The sequence below is a fragment of the Culex pipiens genome, chromosome 1, assembly GCF_016801865.2.
Source record: "Culex pipiens pallens isolate TS chromosome 1, TS_CPP_V2, whole genome shotgun sequence".
Taxonomy (NCBI): Eukaryota; Metazoa; Arthropoda; class Insecta; order Diptera; family Culicidae; genus Culex; species Culex pipiens.
Genome location: NC_068937.1, coordinates 64,641,496 through 64,660,509, shown reverse-complemented (window position 1 = coordinate 64,660,509; position 19,014 = coordinate 64,641,496). Strand labels below are relative to the sequence as shown.

At 45.3% G+C, this 19,014-nt stretch overlaps 1 protein-coding gene and 1 pseudogene across 1 annotated transcript; one reads left to right on the top strand and one right to left on the bottom strand.

The window, feature by feature from the left end:
• Window positions 1–7,412: 7,412 nt before the first annotated feature.
• On the bottom strand, window positions 7,413–17,552 carry LOC128093602 (uncharacterized). The gene is made up of 3 exons (XM_052711045.1): window positions 16,134–17,552; window positions 15,853–16,054; window positions 7,413–7,574 (listed from the first exon to the last, which is right to left on the bottom strand). Exon 1 carries the CDS (start codon window positions 17,459–17,461, stop codon window positions 16,256–16,258), a length of 1,206 nt encoding a protein of 401 aa, XP_052567005.1. The 5' UTR covers window positions 17,462–17,552; the 3' UTR covers window positions 7,413–7,574; window positions 15,853–16,054; window positions 16,134–16,255.
• On the top strand, window positions 12,751–15,835 carry LOC120429740 (uncharacterized; annotated as a pseudogene).
• Window positions 17,553–19,014: the final 1,462 nt, after the last annotated feature.

Here is a 19,014-nt window from a genome sequence, read left to right as displayed (position 1 = left end):
ACTCGTTTTCACTTCCGTTTGTTGTTTTAGCACTATTTGCACCACTTCTCACAAGACGCTCCAAGTAGCCATCTTGTTTTTCACTTCTCGTCCAGTCATGAAAGCCCTTCAGGCCGCCATCTTGGCCTGCACTTGTGTCCTCACTTTTAAAAGTCTTCACTCTCCGAACTCGTGGACTGTAATGCTGCTCGTTTTCACTCTCTTTCGTTGCTGCGCGCCGAGCGCGCGCTTTTTCTCTCTCCCTTTCTCGTCGTTTCTGCTCTCCACAACTCTCCGCTAACGGCGCGCGTTCCTCGAGGATCTGTCGATGCTTTCGGCTGGGCGATCGTAGTAGGCTTGGGGTTGGACACTGCGCTAACTCATCATTCTTCTCCAAAACGTCAAAAACTTCGGTCGCAGGACCGAACAGGTTCATTGCATATTCCGATAGTGTCCCTCAGTGGCTACCGGTAACTGGTTCCGGAGTGACCAGGACATCGGCATGATCTCAGATGGTCATAACTTTCAATTTCATGAAGTTTGACACGTCGGATGATAGGGTTCATTGCATATTCCGATAGTGTCCCTCAGTGGCCACCGGTAGCCGGTTCCGGAGTGACCAGGTTGGGTCAGGGGACATCGGCATGACCATAACCATGGTCATAACTTTCAATTTCATGAAGTTTGATACGTCGGATGATAGGGTTCATTGCATGTTCCGATAGTGTCCCCCAGTGGCCACCGGTAACCGGTTCCGGAGTGACCAGGATGAGTCAGAGGACATCGGCATGACCTCAGATGGTCAAAACATGCAATTTCATGAAGTTTGATATGCAACATGACGGGTTTCTAGAGTAACAATTATTGGAACCGTTTTAGTGGTACCCTGGAACCGGGTCCAGATTAGCCACAGTTGGCCAGACCCAGAACCGATACCAAACAGTCAGGGGTAGTATGTAGTATCCTTCTGCAATGATTTGCAAAATAATCCGTTTCAAAAGACTGGTCAGTGTGACGGTTTATGTCAAAAACTGCAAAAATCGAGTTTTTCGGAAGTTCCGGGTTACCGGAACCAGTGGCCACCAGTTGGACCATTTTTTTTCTGGGGCTTAAAATTCAGGTTATTATTTGGCGAATGCAACCGGAAGCAACCTGCTATGTGCAATCGTTTCGGAGATACAGGTCCTCAAAGTAGGGGCCTCAAAAAGAACTTTTTTCGGTTATAGCAGGTTCCCGGTGGCCACGGTGTCCAAAACCGGTTCTGCCGGTCGGATTCCGGGGGGATGGCAACATTATTCCGACTAAAGCAAACCGACAACAGTCGACATTAGCACGGTTGTCAAATGAGAGCCCACAACAAAAGCACTAGGGTACGTTATCCATTAGGGTTTTTGATGAAAAATTCAATGAGTGTCTTGCGAACCTTCGTGGTGAACGGACACTAGAGCTGCGGTATTTTTTACTACCTAAGCTCAGAGTTATTTCAAACAAAATTCACAGTCTTTTTAAACTGGGTGCAGAATAGTTGTCCGCAAAGCGGCCTCAATTTAGAACTGTCAAAGCGGAACCAATTTACTGTTCGCATAATTATACCAAGAAGTGGCAAGTATTGTGATCGATCTAAAATTTATTTAGTCAGGAATAAAAAAAAATCGATGACTATTGAGTAGCCTGTCCCATTTTGAGGTCATGTCGAGGAATTTCAGGTGCTCACTTCTTAAATGGTAGATTATGATGTTAGGAACAATGTTTTCTTAGACAAGAAAAAATAATAAAATACTTTCTCGCACCCCCTAGTCGATTTACTGAAAAAAGTCACTTTTTTGAACAAATTTTCTAAAATCGCTTGGAATCAATACAAAAACTGTTTCGATCAGGTGTGTATTATCTTCAAACGATAGGTTTTTGTCCATAGATTAAGATGCACTATCAATATTGGACGAAAATTTAAGTTTTTGGACTCTCCCAGGCGGATTTGTGTCGAAAAAATCGCATTTTTTCGAAACTTTTTTCAGAAATGTTCATTTAATTCAGGGTAGCCTATTTTTCCCAGTGAAACCAATACGTGCAGCTTGTAGGAAATTTCATGGCGAACATTTTTCTCTCTGAGAAAATGCAATTTCGACACTCCAGAGCCAAGATATTTGAGTTTTAGTGAGGAAAAAAGTGCCAATTTTCAAAATTTCTCAGAATTCTGAAGCAAGGCCTACTAATTACACGATGTAGCAAGCACATGTCTCAAAGGTCAAGGTATGCTTTTTATAGTAATTTTGGCCGCTGAATCCGAATCTGAAATCAAATTTCGTGCAAACAGTGATGTTTTGGAGCTACACCCTTTTGGAATGTTATTTGCGTGTTTAAGAGGCAGTTTTTGTAAATATTGCTCGGTTTGTTCTAGAGTCGTATCGAGGTGCTCCGATTTGGATGAAACTTTCAGCGTTTGTTTGTCTATACATGAGATAAACTCATGCCAAAAATGAGCCCTCTAAGACAAAGGGAAGTGGGGTAAAACGGGCATTGAAGATTGAGGTCCAAAAAACATAAAAAATCTTAAAATTGCTCGTATTTAAGTAAAACTTCATCAATTTCAACTATCTTAGATGCATTTGAATGGTCTTTTGAAGCACTTCAAAATGAGCCATAGACATCCAAGATTGGTTTAACTTTTTCTCATAGCTTTTGCAAATTACTGTTAAAAATTGTTTTTTTTAAACCTCAATATATTTTTGCAACAGCCTCCAACACCCATACTCTTTTAGTTCAAGTTAGGGAATTTCATGGACTATAAGCCTACGGTAATAACTTTTTTGGCCAATCGCAGTTTTTCTCATAGTTTTTCGATTTTTCTATAACAAACATTTTACAATGTTAGTTATTGTCCTGTTGTTTAGTCTCACTTTTGTCATATTCGAAATCCTCGGAAAATTCAAACTCCAAACTGGCATGAGTTCATCTCATGTATAGACAAACAAACGCTGAAAGTTTCATCCAAATCGGAGCACCTTGATACGACAACAAACCGAGCAATATTTACAAAAACTACCTCTTAAACACGCAAATAACATTCCAAAAGGGTGTAGCTCCAAAACATCACTGTTTGCACGAAATTTGATTTCAGATTCGGATTCAGCGGCCAAAATTACTATAAAAAGCATACCCTGACCTTTGAGACATGTGCTTGCTACATCGTGTAATTAGTAGGCCTTGCTTCAGAATTCTGAGAAATTTTGAAAATTGGCACTTTTTTCCTCACTAAAACTCAAATATCTTGGCTCTGGAGTGTCGAAATTGCATTTTCTCAGAGAGAAAAATGTTCGCCATGAAATTTCCTACAAGCTGCACGTATTGGTTTCACTGGGAAAAATAGGCTACCCTGAATTAAATGAACATTTCTGAAAAAAGTTTCGAAAAAATGCGATTTTTTCGACACAAATCCGCCTGGGAGAGTCCAAAAACTTAAATTTTCGTCCAATATTGATAGTGCATCTTAATCTATGGACAAAAACCTATCGTTTGAAGATAATACACACCTGATCGAAACAGTTTTTGTATTGATTCCAAGCGATTTTAGAAAATTTGTTCAAAAAAGTGACTTTTTTCAGTAAATCGACTAGGGGGTGCGAGAAAGTATTTTATTATTTTTTCTTGTCTAAGAAAACATTGTTCCTAACATCATAATCTACCATTTAAGAAGTGAGCACCTGAAATTCCTCGACATGACCTCAAAATGGGACAGGCTACTATTGAGGTATTCGAAGTCAAAACATCTTAATAAGAGGTTTGAAATCGAGTTTGGCATAATTCGTCGCTAAAATTTTATAATCGCTATTTCTACAAAATCTATGTTTATGACGCTTTTTTAAATGTTAGCGACGAATTATCAATAACTATCAATAGTACTTTCCAAATAATATTGGATACTCCGATATTATCACTACACATCAAAGATACATAATCTCGGAACATCCATTCGGTTGCTCTTCTGATTCACGAAATTCCACCCACTTTTGACACAATTTTTCATCACGTGGAAAACAAAAAAGGCCTCTTTTGGCCGCCCATTGTTTAGTCTACGAAGAAAAAAGTGCGAAGCACTTAATTTTTCATCTAAAACATCAACATCAACAGATCCAAAATGTTTCATAATAATTCACTTCAGCAGCAAAAAATATGTCACGCTTGAGCTTGAACATAGCCTTCTACTTTGTTTATGTTTACAGCTGTAGTGCAGATGTATTAGTGGGGAGCAGTGGGGAGCTTTCGAAAATCACGTTACGCATTCTGTCTTTTCAGCACCCAGTTTTTAAAGACTACCTGAGTTACTTTCCAAAATTCTAAACAGTCTTTTCAAGACTAACCCCACCTGAAATTTTGTTGTATTTTACAAACGAAGCCATCTTTTTAAGAGAACTTTGCTTGCAAAATGCGTCAAAACAAAGGTAAACGCAAATCTTCTGAAGATTTGGTCGTTACGTCGGTGAAGCGTTTGAACGCTAAATCGGCTAACGGAAACAGAAAAAGAAAACAGCCTCATCCGAGGTCTGATTCTGATTCTGAAAGTGAGGTCAATCCTCCAATTCCATTGGCAAACAGTTTCGGTGTTTTATCCGAAACTGTTGACAAGGATCCTTCTCCTCGTACTGAGCCTTCTGCCGTCGAGAAACGAGTAAAGGCTCCGCCAATTGTAGTGACTTCCGTCTCCGATTTGGCCAGCTTTCGAACGCAACTGAAGAATTGCAAGGAAACTTGCAATTTGAAGGTTTCGTTCCAGCTTGGTCGAAGAGGAGAATGTCGCTTGTTGACGGAATCTTTACAAGATCACCAAACTTTTGTTGGTTATTTGAAAAACCACAAACACAATTTCTACACGTATGAGACCAAGAATGCTCGTCCATTCAAGGCGGTCCTGAAAGGTCTCTCCAACGACTTGTCGGTGGATGAGATCAAAAATGAACTTAAGGTGTTGCTTGGCTTTGCCCCATCCCAAGTAATACCAATGAAGAAAAAATCAAACGGGAATATTTCTCGCTTTGGTTTGACTTCACAATTTTATCTGATTCATTTCAACAGAAATGAAATCAAAAATTTGAAACTTTTGGACAAAGTACAGTTTTTGTTCCATGTACGGGTAAAGTGGGAGCATTTTAAGAAACATGGCGGTAATGGCCAGAATCTGACCCAGTGCCGGCGTTGCCAGGCATTCGGTCACGGTACTGATCATTGCGCCATGGTTCCAAAATGCATGGTTTGCGGGGATTCTTCTCACGACAAGGACAATTGTCCCGTGAAAGAAGTCACCCAATTTAAATGTGCAAATTGTGGTGGAAATCACAAATCAAATTTCTGGGATTGCCCCATCCGAAAAAAGGTTTTGGATTCTCGTGCTAAGCATCAGCCGAAATCCAAACCGAAATTTTCTCAAAGTCAGGTTGTACCTGCATCTTTAAATCAAACGTTCGTGCTGTCTCACTCGAACAATACCCCTACCGTGGAAAAGTTAGGTAACAGCAATGGCATTTCTTATGCCAACGTCGTTTCGGGTTCGGGTTCATCCACGAATTTTAAATCCTCTAACAATCTTCAAATTGGGCAGGTACCTCAAATTTCATTTGAAAATTTTTCTGCTGGCAACGCTTTGGGATCTTCTGATCTCGGCGATGTTACGTTTGAAAAAATGACTTTTTTGCAAAACTCACTGTTTGGTTTGTAACCGTCGGGACTTCACTAGTGAAGGTCTCCGCGGCTATCGCGTAGTAAATTCGTAAAAATACCATGCTTGGGTAGTGTTTGTGTGTCTGGTGGTTTTCTCCCAGCGAAGACCCGGCTCATCGTCCAACAACAACATCCCAGTGTGCAGCCAGCGCTACCAACGAACTTCCATAACCCGCCACCAGAGGTGCTGTTAGCTGTGGGCGGGGAGGCGAAAGGAGTCGTGACAGGAAGGATGGGGATCAGGGGTGAAGGCTCGGATGAAGATGGGGAGGCAAGGGGAAGAACTAGGACCGCCATTATTCTGGGAGTCCGCGGAATCGTTCTATTCCCCGGACGACGCCAAAGCGAACAGATCGATCGACTACCATCTGTTCCGCCAAGTTATTTTTAATAGTGCCCAATAGTGCCCATCAGTGCCCAGCATCACCAGCTGGACCAGTAGGAGAGCAACACCGAGTTGCTAGAGTGCAGGAGTTGATTTGGAGGACACCAGGTACGCCAGTAGTCTCCACAGTACGCCCAAAGATCCCTACCCACCCCAAAACCCAACCGTCACGACCCTAACCTCAAAACCATCTACTGCCAGGACCCCTTGTGTTTGGTGATAACCGTCTCAGTACCAACGACGGCTCACCCGTGTCGCGGACACCTACCGGGGACTCAAACCACCTCGAGTCTCCCCGAACGCAACCGTTACCGGGATAACCTGCTCGACCTGTGCCTATCCGGGGATTCCGGGCACCCTCGACGGTGTACCGAAGGCCACAGCCGTAACCATCTGTGGTGAGGCCAGGACGAGCAGCGGACGGGTCCATCGACGACGCGCCGTAGGAGAGCCACCTTGGACGGCAAGCGGTCGTGCACGCGTGCGCCAGTCTGAAGAAGCGGAAGTGAAGAAGGAGAAGAAGGAGGGAGCGGAAGTGTGTAGCAGAAACAGGAAGGTGGACATCGCCGGCGAGCTGCGATCGACGACGGGGCCCCGAAGAAGAAGTGAAGAAAAAGGTCAGATTAGTCTGTAAGAAAGTGGGAGGAATAAAGAGAAGTGTAGAGAGAGAGAATAAAGTGTGTAGAGTTTTGGACCGCACACCTGGAGTTTTACATTGGACATCACAAGCATTCCCCAGCTGCGCGACTTGACTAAAGGCGTGCCGACCCTGAGGGCCTTGAACTCTGGGAGTCTCTGTGACGCTCAGTAGTCGGACAACCCCGTAAGTTACACTTTGGCGCCCAACACAAACCTTTAGTCAGTTTTCAAGGGTAATCCAGCTTGGGAAGAATTGCTTGTGAAGAACCAACCAACGCAGGCGTCTCTGGGAAAACGCCCAGCCAGCCTAGAATAACGTTCGCACTAGTGCGACCAAATTACATTCTCTTTACACTGCGATTGATCATTCCATTTTTCATTGAAGGGGTTCTGATGTCCAAAATTGTGTGAGAAGGGCGATTGTTGAAAAGAAGGTCGAAGTTGTTAAAGATTAAATTGAATCGAGATTGTTTGGAGCACATTGTTTTGTCTGTGTGTGGTGATCGTTCGGATAGTTGAAATAAAACAACAAGGAAAGTGATTATTTATTAGCTTTTGAAGCAATTCGTTTGAACGAATGCTTCATTACAAACTTACGTACTAATTTCAAATATATTTTTTGTTAATTTATTATTACTGTTTGAATTTGTAGTGATCGTTCTTTTTAAATTTTAAATTTGTTGATTTTTTCTACGCATTTTCAAAATGGAACACGATACTCTTCGAGCCCAATACTACTCGATGGATGCAAATCATTTGCTTGATGATGAGTTGGAGCATGAATTAACCATCCGCGAGGTCAATACAGCAGGAGTGTCGCGCAGTCAATGCATTCGTATGTTGCGTGGAATGTTGAGAACTGAAAGAGAAAATCGAGAAAATAATTATAAACCAGCTTGGAGTTCGTTGTTGTTTGAATTACGGTGTTGTGACGAAAAAGTGTCACAAATAATTTTGGCTTTGGAAGGTCCAAAGAAAAAAAAGGTCCCTGATCAAAATTGGAAGACTAGGCTACTCCACTGCTTGTTCCGTTTAGAGCGAGCAAAAGCTCACGCGAAAGAGAAAGCAGATTTGGGTAGCATTGGTATGATGGCGAGCGGAAGTTTGAAAATGTTGAGAGTATATTTCTCTCTGTTCTCTCCTCACCCGGAGGTGCGAAGTGCTGAACTTTCGATTTTGAATGAAAGCTTACGCAAACTTCGGGAGGATGGAGAACCTGGAGAGAATGAGGAGCAAGATGAGATCGAGTCGAACGAAGACCTAGTTGAGGGAGAACAAGAATTGCAGAGAGAGTCAAGAGTGATTGGGGATAATAGAGTGATTGGAGAGATTGGAGTGTTTGGAGAGAGCGTGAGCGTAGTAGATGAGCAAAACAAACTGGCGGAGATTGGTGTAGTTGGTGGAAGTAAACAACCCAATAAAGCTGCGAATGAGATCGTCTCAGGACTTATGAATGAAAATGAGAAGTTGACGAATACGGTGGCTCTGCTAATGGAACGAATGGCAGTTTTAGAAGCGAGCAACGCTGTCGCAACTAAGGCATTGAGAGAGAAAGCTTCCAACAGCACACAGGTGAATGAGGACTCTCTGCAAAGTGAGCAAGGGAAAGCACAAAAATCAGTTGATTTTTGTGAATGGATCAAGAAAAAGTACGGGTCGTTCGACAGTCTCAGGGGTAGTGAACAAAATTCGAAGTTCAACCAGGCGTCGGGGAGCAGATCGGAAAATGTTTCGCACAATAGGCGGTTGCCAGTGCACAAATGGTCTGTGACGTACGACGGGATGGACAACGGTAGAAGGTTGAATGAGTTCATTAAGGAGGTAGAATTTAACGCGAGATCGGAGAAGTTTGATGACGACGAGCTTTTCATGTCTGCACATCACCTGTTTACGCGTAAAGCGAGGGCGTGGTTCATGGAAGTCAACAGTAACAACGAGCTGAGGACGTGGAAAAATCTGGTAGAAGAACTTAAGAATGAGTTCTTGCCAGTGGATATTGACTACCAGTACGAGCGCCAGGCGACCATGCGGAAACAAGGTCCGAAGGAGAAATTCCAGGATTATTATCTGGACATGGTGCGAATTTTCCGGAACATGTCGGTTCAGTGGGATTCGGATCGGAAATTTAAGCTATTGTTCAGGAACACCAGGGAGGATTGCAAGACGGCGATGCTTGCCGCCAAAATCAAAACAATTCCAGCTATGCGAGAATTTGGAAAACAGTTTGATTCGATCAACTGGCAAATTTACAACAACAACACCAAAGAAAACAACTACCCACCGAGAAGGAACGCAAAGATCGAGGAAATTGGACAGCAGCAGTCGTACCAGAGAGGCGGAAATGGAGGGAACCGTTTTCAGGAGAACCGTTTTCAGGAGAACCGTTTCCAGGAGAACCAAGGTGGCCAAAAGACTGGTTACCAAGGAAAAAACTTCAACCCAAACTACAAACCACCGATTAAGCAGAGTTTCCCAACCCAACAAGGTGGAAAACCTCCTCCTTCAGGTGGGAAACCTCAATTCCAACCGAGACCGTCAGCTAAGCAGGAGAGTGGTTCAAGACCGGAACGAAAACCGGAGGAATCAAGACCAGGTCCGAGCGGAACTGACCCCCTTCAAAGGATTTTGAAGGCGTACATTCCTATTAAAAAGGGTGTATGTTTCAACTGCCACGATGAAGGACATAGGTTCCAGGACTGTGACGAGACGAGGAAAACTTTTTGTGAGAACTGTGGTTTTCCAGGGTTTCCAACCAAAGATTGTCCTTTTTGTGAATCAAAAAACGTGCGACGGACTGCTCAGTGAGGCAGAGCAGTCGCATCAACGAAGCCGAAAAACCTCTTGCTGAAGAAGAAGACGTGTCAGCCACACTTCAGGAGTTAGGATACTCGCAGGTGGGCCAGGCCACCGAGAGCGACGAGATTGCTTCGATGCTCGTCAAACTCAGTGGAGACGCCAGGCCATTCACGAGAGTCGAGCTCATGGGAATTGGCGTGATTGGGCTTCTGGACAGCGGAGCACAACGGACAGTTTTAGGGGTCGGTGCGAAGAAGATCATGAAAGCGTTGAATCTGAAGCTTGAACCTTCGGATGTCAACTTGAAAACAGCCGCGGGAGATGATCTGGAAGTCCTTGGGAGTGTAGAGATTCCATTCACGTTCAACGGCTGCACTAAATTGCTGAATGTCCTGATCGCCCCAAAACTGCACCGTAGATGTGTTTTAGGCTACGATTTCTGGTTGAAATTTGGAATTCGACCAGCAGTACAGAACGAGATGATTGCATTTTTGGATGATGGAGCACACGAAGGTCTGGACGACGAGGAAACGTTGTCAGACGAACAGAACCGCGAGCTGGAGGAGATTAGAAAACTGTTTCTGGTGGCGGAGCCAGGTCTCTTGAACCAGACCAACAAGATGGAACACAAGATAGAATTGAAAGAAGAATTTGTTCACGCGGATCCGGTGAGGCAGAATCCTTATCCGTGGAGTCCGGAGATCCACCGGAAGATCCACCTAGCAGTCGAGAAGATGATTCGTGAAGGGATTATAGAACCGTCGGAGTCCGACTGGGCACTTCCGGTTGTGCCAGTTAAAAAGCGCGATACTGACGAAATTAGACTTTGTTTGGATGCGAGAAAACTTAATGAGCGAACAAAAAGGGATGCGTACCCATTACCGCACCAGAACCGGATCTTGAGTCATCTCGGTCCGGTGAAATATCTGTCCACCATTGACCTGTCACAAGCTTTCTTACAGGTTCCGCTTGATCCGGAGTCAAGGAAGTACACAGCTTTTATGATACCAGGCATGGGGCTGTTCCAATTCAAACGGCTTCCGTTTGGGTTGGTTAATAGTCCCGCCTCGCTTAGTAAATTGATGGACAAAGTCCTAGGTCATGGTGCGTTAGAGCCGGCGATTTTCGTTTATTTAGACGATATCGTCGTTGCGAGTCAAACGTTTGACGAGCATGTGCAAAGGTTGAGGGAGTTAGCGAAACGCTTGAAGGAAGCCAACTTATGCATCAATCTTCAAAAATCAAAATTTTGCTGCCAGGAGTTACCGTATCTTGGGTACATTCTGTCCCAAGATGGGCTACGACCTAATCCTGATCGCGTCCAAGCGATCATCGGATATCAGGTTCCTCACTCGGTAAGACAATTACGTCGATTCCTCGGTATGGCCAATTATTACCGACGGTTCATCGCAAATTTTAGTGAAATTACATCACCTCTCACTGACTTATTGAAAAATAAGCCAAAGAGGGTGGTATGGAACACGGCAGCTGATTGTGCATTTAAGACCATCAAAGAGCGGCTCATTTCTGCCCCTGTGATGGCAAATCCTAACTTTACGCTTCCATTCACCGTCCAAACGGACGCGTCGGACAACGCTATCGCTGGCGTCCTCACACAGGTGCATAATGGGGAGGAGAAAGTGATTGCTTACTTTTCTGAGAAATTGAAGGGGGCGGAACTCCACTACCACGCAGCCGAGAAGGAAGGCTTAGCCGCACTTCGAAGCATAGAAAAGTTCAGGTGTTACATTGAAGGTACGAGGTTCAACTTGGTGACCGATTCTTCAGCCCTGACTTTTATTATGCGATCTAAGTGGCGGTCTTCTTCTCGGTTGAGTCGGTGGAGTATCCTCCTCCAACAATACGACATGGAGATTAAGCATCGCAAAGGCAAGGACAACATAGTTCCGGACGCGCTCTCCCGATCCATCGAGAGTCTTGAAGAAGAGCCCGAGGACGGTTGGTACCGGAAACTATTCGCCGCCGTCAAGGACGATCCCGAGAAGTACACGGACTTCCGGATCGAGGACGGCAAGCTCTACAAGTTTGTCGCAGCAAAGTCTGACGTCATGGACTATCGTTTCGAGTGGAAACAGTGTATTCCAGTCTCGCTGAGAAACCGGATATTGAAGGAAGAACACGACGAGAATCTCCACATTGGGTTTGACAAGTGTGTTGAGAAGATCAAACAACGGTACTACTGGCCACGGTTGTCATCGGATGTTAGGAAGTACATCGCGAAGTGCGAGCCGTGCAAAGTAAACAAACCGTCTACGAAGTCAACTGCGCCGGAAATGGGGAAACAGCGTGTCGCTACGCGACCCTTCCAGATCATATGCATCGACTATATCCAGTCTCTGCCACGGAGCAAGCAGGGCAACGCCCATTTATTAGTGATCATGGATCTATTTTCTAAATATTGCCTGCTTGTTCCCGTGAAAAAGATTTCTGCGATTAGTGCTTGCAAGATTCTGGAAGAGTTGTGGTTTCGACGACTGTCCACTCCCCAAATCCTAATCAGTGACAACGCGACGACGTTTTTGTCGAAAGAGTTCCAGAGTTTGCTGGAACGTTATGATGTTCAGCACTGGGCTAATGCGCGGCACCGAAGTCAGGCGAACCCGGTGGAACGTCTTAACCGCACCATCAACGCTATGATTCGATCGTACGTGAAGCTTGACCAGAAGCTTTGGGACCTAGGGGGGTGCCACTTAGGTTCCGGCAGGTTTCTCGGGTTTGAAACCGCTTGATCGGCTCCAAACCCTCCAAACGCTTCGAAACTCGCTCCGAATCCGATCTGAAACTATGAACGTTTTGAGCTAAAAATCGTTAAGTTCACTCTACCGTGTACAAGCTGTCAAACTTTAATTTGCAAAACAAAACAAACGTCGTGTTTTTGTTTCCGTTGCAAAAAATCTCTAAATCGGATTATTTCTGCGCGTGTCCGTGAAGGAATTGGTGTTGGAATCGGTTCCGGTGGATTGTGAGAAGGTTTGCTGAATAAGTTGGGATTAAATTTAGCAAGTGTTGTGCAGAATCGATGGGAAAAGGACGCGCTGAGAAAATTACTAGGCAAGTCCGGGAAATCTGGACGGATTTGGCAGCGATGTTCTCGTCATTTCAAATTGTTTGGACACAATAATCGTCAAGTGCATTGATTACAGGCAGTTGGGGTTCGAACTGGAGGAAAATCCGGTCAGTTTTGGCAGGCGCTGGGGATCACACTGCAGACGCACCGGATGGACGTGGTGGAGTCTTCGCTTATGAAGGAGTACGTAATTACCCGGATGTTGGCGTATATTTTTCAGTTAAAGATTCCTAATGTGATGATCTAAACCTCAACATAATTATATTCCTTCCCGCAGGTCATCTTGAGTATCATCCAGAACAGTTTCATCCACAACACGGTGCTGTGCTGCTTGGTTTGCCTGTACAGCAGTCTGGGCGTTCCTGATCGCGGTGTCTGATCGCGTCTTATCTTCCTAGAAGACCCGCTGGCCGTCGCCGAACTACTCGACAGTCAAGGGTGGTGTGTACCAGGTCGCGTTCGATCTGTCCGAAACGGCAACCCACCAGTTTCTGCCCATGGAGGTTCAGCAGCAGCAGCAGCCGACTGCGACTGAGGTCGCGCCAGTCGTCCCCACCCAGCGATCTGCAGGTCGACCAAAGGAAGACCCGAACGCCCCCAAGGCCAAGTACAAGAAGGACAAAGCAGCTGCGGTGGCAGCAGCTACACTACAAACCTTTGCCGCCGCGGCAGCCACTTTTTCGTAGCAGCAGGCCCTGCTTACGTTTGCCGCAGGTTAGCAGGTCAGCAGAAGTTCACGTTCATGCCCGGCCCAAGTACCACGAGCGGGATATCCGGACACAGATGTCCATGCTGTACAATTTCCTATCTCGCGGGTTCGACGCCGAGGACGTTCAGTACATCCGCCAAAGATATGAACATCAAACAGCACTCGACGGGGTCGGTGCGAACGCAAAGCTTCTGCAAGATAGACCCGCGGGAAAAGGCCACATACCTCAGTCTGTGCGGTACGGCAGAGACCATCATCGAGGCGTCCAACTATGGCAACCTGGCCCGGTTCATCAACCACAGTTGCAATGTGAGAAGATTCTGCATAGTTGAGTTCTGATTCCATTTCTAATCCTTTTCAATTCTCTTCTCTTCCAAAGCCCAACTGCTACACCAAGGTCATCACGATCGAGTTGGAGAAGAAGATTGTGATCTACTCGTAGCAGCCGATCGGCGTCAACAAGGAGATCACGTACGACTACCCGCTCGAGGACGAGAAGATTTCATTTTATTGAGAGCAATTCTAGTTAAATACAGTAATTTTTCAGTAAGATTACAAATATAATGTGTTACCTAGCACCTAGCATTACAAATTTTACACTAAAATTGTACATACTTTTATAATTGGCCTGATCGATTTGCTCTCAATGAGCCAGAATCTTCTCAATATTCAAGATTTTCTATGTAATTTCAAAACACCATTATTCCCTGCCTCTAAACACCCACTTTCACTAAATAAACGCGCGAAAAAAAGACACTTTAAAATTAAAATCACCGTTGCCCGCCTCCCCCATTGGTAGCTCCCGTGATGTGCCCCAAACTACGGGTCCGTTCCGCTTCACGAATCACGACATCTACGCCCACGCCGCCACCACCACGTTGTCGTCGCCAAGGCCATGCTGTCACCACCGCCTTTACCGTACGGGGTCTTGTGTATTCCGAGTGTCCAGGCCGAGTTTCTGGTTCAGCATCATGTACCGTTGGTGCAGTGGATCGAGCTGTTTCATAACTGGTACGGGGACGGCCGACGATGGATAGGACATAAACTAGGGGTAGGATGAAGGTGCAACTGGGACGGCAGCAGGCGAGGTCGACGCAGCTACCGGGTTGATGAATTTGTCCGACCAGTCTGCGGCTAGCCCTCGGTGACTAGATGGCAGGTAAGGGCAAGCAAGTTTGTGGGGTTTTTGCCGTATATACTCGTCGGAAGACCGAGTCCGGCTGGACCGAGCACGTTCGCCTTTTTCAGCGAAATGGCCCATGGCATTGGCGTTACCAGAGCCAGCGTTCGCCGACGATGATTACTGGCCGGACTGTTAGTTGCTAGAAGAACTTGGGGGTTGGCTCGACTTCATGCCCGAGTACGACTGGAATCCTTGATGGGCCGGTTTAGGTTGCTGTTGCTAGAGTTCGCCGCCGCTCCTTCAGGTCCTCGGTAGCGGTCGCCGCGAAGAGGTAGAAAGCCATGTGATCAACACAAATTCTTGCTGAAGTTCGCGCCTGGCCTTGCTCGTTGGGAATAAATTACGTTGGAGTAAGCGTTGCTTATGGATGACAGCTCTGGAAAGGGAAAGAATTCATCATGACAGGTAAGGTTTAATTATTTGTTGATCGCTTTCGGGAGGCCAGCTTTCAACCGGATACAGCCAAAGTATTCCTCGGCCCGTGGCAAAAGGTCCATCAGCTCCTTTTCAATAGCCAACATTTTAAATGAATCATTCATCATTCAGGCATAGGGAAACGGGATGGATCCTCTGCGGACATTCCTTCCTACAGGATGCGATCCGACTGGCCTTTGCTTCGCCGAGACCTGCCTCTCTTTCAAACTTTCCACTTGGTGCTCCCGCTTCCTGCGGTACTTGCTCACGATAGATTCCGGAAATGCCCTGTAGGGGACACCGCTACCAAGATCGAACCAAAGTGGGAATCATTCCCTGAAGCAGCTGCCATAGAAATTCCTCCTCGGGAACCATGACAATAAACACTGGCTTATCCGCGATTATCGCCAGCAACTCTTCGTAGACCGGGCCGTTCTAGTTCCTTCCGCGAACCTAATAACGTTCGGAATCGGCCACGAAAACCATCCTTTTTTCCGCGACCACGTTTGATAAATATAAACAAAACATAAACAAACAGCTTGAAGTTTCAAAACGTCAAAATCTGCACTCTCAAAAAAGTTAACCATATCTTGTTTAAAAGTTGGATCGGGTCTGAAAATTCTGGAGCCGATCCAAATCCGCTCCGAAAACCTTAAGTGGCACCCCCCTAGTTTGGGACACAAAATTGTCGGAAATCGAGTTCGTGCTTAATAACACCATTCACTCGACGACTAAATTTAGTCCGCATTGCGTCGTTTTTGGTCACGAGATCATCAGTAAGGGATCGGATCACAGGCTTGAGAAGGAGCAAGAACTCAGCGAGGAAGAGAGAATGAAAAAATTCGACGGAGTATCGAAGAGAATTTATGAGTTCGTGAGAGAGCAGCTGAAAAAAGCTCACGAGGAGACGAAACGGAAGTACGACCTCAGACACCAGCGATACTCACCAAGTTTCGATGTGGGTCAGCGTGTGTATAAAAAAAGCTTTCGTCAGTCGTCGGCAGGAGACCAATACAACGCCAAGCTCGGACCCCAGTACACACCGTGCATCATCGTCCGTAAGAAGGGCACCAGCTCGTACGAGGTGTCGGACTTGAACGGAAAGTCCCTCGGCGTGTTCTCGGCTGCCGATCTCAAGGCGTAAAGGACCTAAAACAAAACCTACATTTAGTCACCGAAAGCTGAACCGCGGATTGAAATTGAGGTACGGTACGAGTTATGATCAAACCTTTTTCCTAAACCAATTGACTACTCCAATGAATACAAAGAGACGAGTTGTTCCTTTTAATTCCGCTATATATTTTTAATATCTTGACAGATACGTATTTCGTCTACTACTTGCAGACTTCATCAGTGTTCTGTTCTCGACTGAAGGTTCATCGCTGGGGTATCCGTATTTGTAGTTACTGTAGGTACTACCTCCTTGTTCTTCTTTGGTGCCTGTATAGGTAACAGCTTAAACAGCCACGTTGAGCCGTTACCTGAATCCTTGTTGAGTAAACGTTTGTTGCCTGCCTTGAAGATTTCCAAACTTTCGGCGACAGCAAGCTTCGATGGGTTCGTGATGTGTCTTAAGATGACCGCGTCGCTAGTTGTGATGTTATGTTTCTCCTTGATGATGTGTTCGGCTACTGCTGACTTGAAATGGGGGACAAATCCTTTCCGTATTTCCTCCTTGGCAATTCTGACATCGGTGTCTATATGTTCGCCCAACCTGGTTTGCAGCAATCTCTTAGTTTGTCCAATGTAGCTCATATCACAGTGGCCGCAGGATACCTCGTAAATGCCGGGTTTGCCTAAAGTCGGTATGGGGTCTTTCGTTGAACCTAAGATGGATTCCAACTGGCTGTTTCTACTACTGAACACTAAATCGATGCCGAATTTAGCCAGTTTTTGTCGTAATGGGCGTGTTATCCTGTAGTCGAATTCTACTGCTGCTCTTCGTAGTGGCTCTACTGGTGGTGTAAGGGTTGTGAGTGACGTTCTGTGGAGTTTTCTTTCCTTCTTATCGATGATTGCTTGGATAGTTGTTCTGCTGTAACCGTTGATTTCCGCTGTTTCAAAAATGTACTCCAATTCTTTTTGTTTTCCTGCTTCGCTGAGGGGTAAAGTTGTCATCCTATGTATAAAATAATGGTATGCTGCCATCTTGTGTTGGAATGAATGGTTTGACGTGGCTGGGATTGTTCTTCTGGTGTTTGTTGGCTTCCTGTAGATCTCGAAAGAAAACGAAGATGGGCAACCTGGTTCTCTTAGGATCAGGATGTCTAAGAAAGGTAACTTTCCTTCGACTTCCATTTCGTAAGTGAACTTGATGCTTCTGCGTGCACTGTTTATGGTGTCCAGTACCGTTGTTAGTGAATCCCTTTTGATGATGCAGAAGACGTCATCCACGTATCTCCACCAACGTTCTGGTAGTAGGTTTTTGGTCTGTAGTTCGTGTTCCAAAGCAGCCATATAAACATCGCTCAGGAACGGTGACAGTGGGTTACCCATCGATGCTCCCATCCTCTGTTGGTAGATGCAATCCCTGAACTGGAAGTAGCTCTGTTCCATGCATAATTTGACGAATGTTATATACTGGATCGTTTTTTGTCTCCATGGTTCTCCCTCGTATTGTGATTGCAGCCAATCCCGTAGAGTTCCTATTGCGTTGCAGCCAATCCCGTAGAGTTGTAAAAGCATTGTTCCCAAGCATACCAGTAAACAACGCAATAGGAACTCTACGGGATTGGCTGCAATCACAATACGAGGGAGAACCATGGAGACAAAAAACGATCCAGTATATAACATTCGTCAAATTATGCATGGAACAGAGCTACTTCCAGTTCAGGGATTGCATCTACCAACAGAGGATGGGAGCATCGATGGGTAACCCACTGTCACCGTTCCTGAGCGATGTTTATATGGCTGCTTTGGAACACGAACTACAGACCAAAAACCTACTACCAGAACGTTGGTGGAGATACGTGGATGACGTCTTCTGCATCATCAAAAGGGATTCACTAACAACGGTACTGGACACCATAAACAGTGCACGCAGAAGCATCAAGTTCACTTACGAAATGGAAGTCGAAGGAAAGTTACCTTTCTTAGACATCCTGATCCTAAGAGAACCAGGTTGCCCATCTTCGTTTTCTTTCGAGATCTACAGGAAGCCAACAAACACCAGAAGAACAATCCCAGCCACGTCAAACCATTCATTCCAACACAAGATGGCAGCATACCATTATTTTATACATAGGATGACAACTTTACCCCTCAGCGAAGCAGGAAAACAAAAAGAATTGGAGTACATTTTTGAAACAGCGGAAATCAACGGTTACAGCAGAACAACTATCCAAGCAATCATCGATAAGAAGGAAAGAAAACTCCACAGAACGTCACTCACAACCCTTACACCACCAGTAGAGCCACTACGAAGAGCAGCAGTAGAATTCGACTACAGGATAACACGCCCATTACGACAAAAACTGGCTAAATTCGGCATCGATTTAGTGTTCAGTAGTAGAAACAGCCAGTTGGAATCCATCTTAGGTTCAACGAAAGACCCCATACCGACTTTAGGCAAACCCGGCATTTACGAGGTATCCTGCGGCCACTGTGATATGAGCTACATTGGACAAACTAAGAGATTGCTGCAAACCAGGTTGGGCGAACATATAGACACCGATGTCAGAATTGCCAAGGAGGAAATACGGAAAGGATTTGTCCCCCATTTCAAGTCAGCAGTAGCCGAACACATCATCAAGGAGAAACATAACATCACAACTAGCGACGCGGTCATCTTAAGACACATCACGAACCCATCGAAGCTTGCTGTCGCCGAAAGTTTGGAAATCTTCAAGGCAGGCAACAAACGTTTACTCAACAAGGATTCAGGTAACGGCTCAACGTGGCTGTTTAAGCTGTTACCTATACAGGCACCAAAGAAGAACAAGGAGGTAGTACCTACAGTAACTACAAATACGGATACCCCAGCGATGAACCTTCAGTCGAGAACAGAACACTGATGAAGTCTGCAAGTAGTAGACGAAATACGTATCTGTCAAGATATTAAAAATATATAGCGGAATTAAAAGGAACAACTCGTCTCTTTGTATTCATAG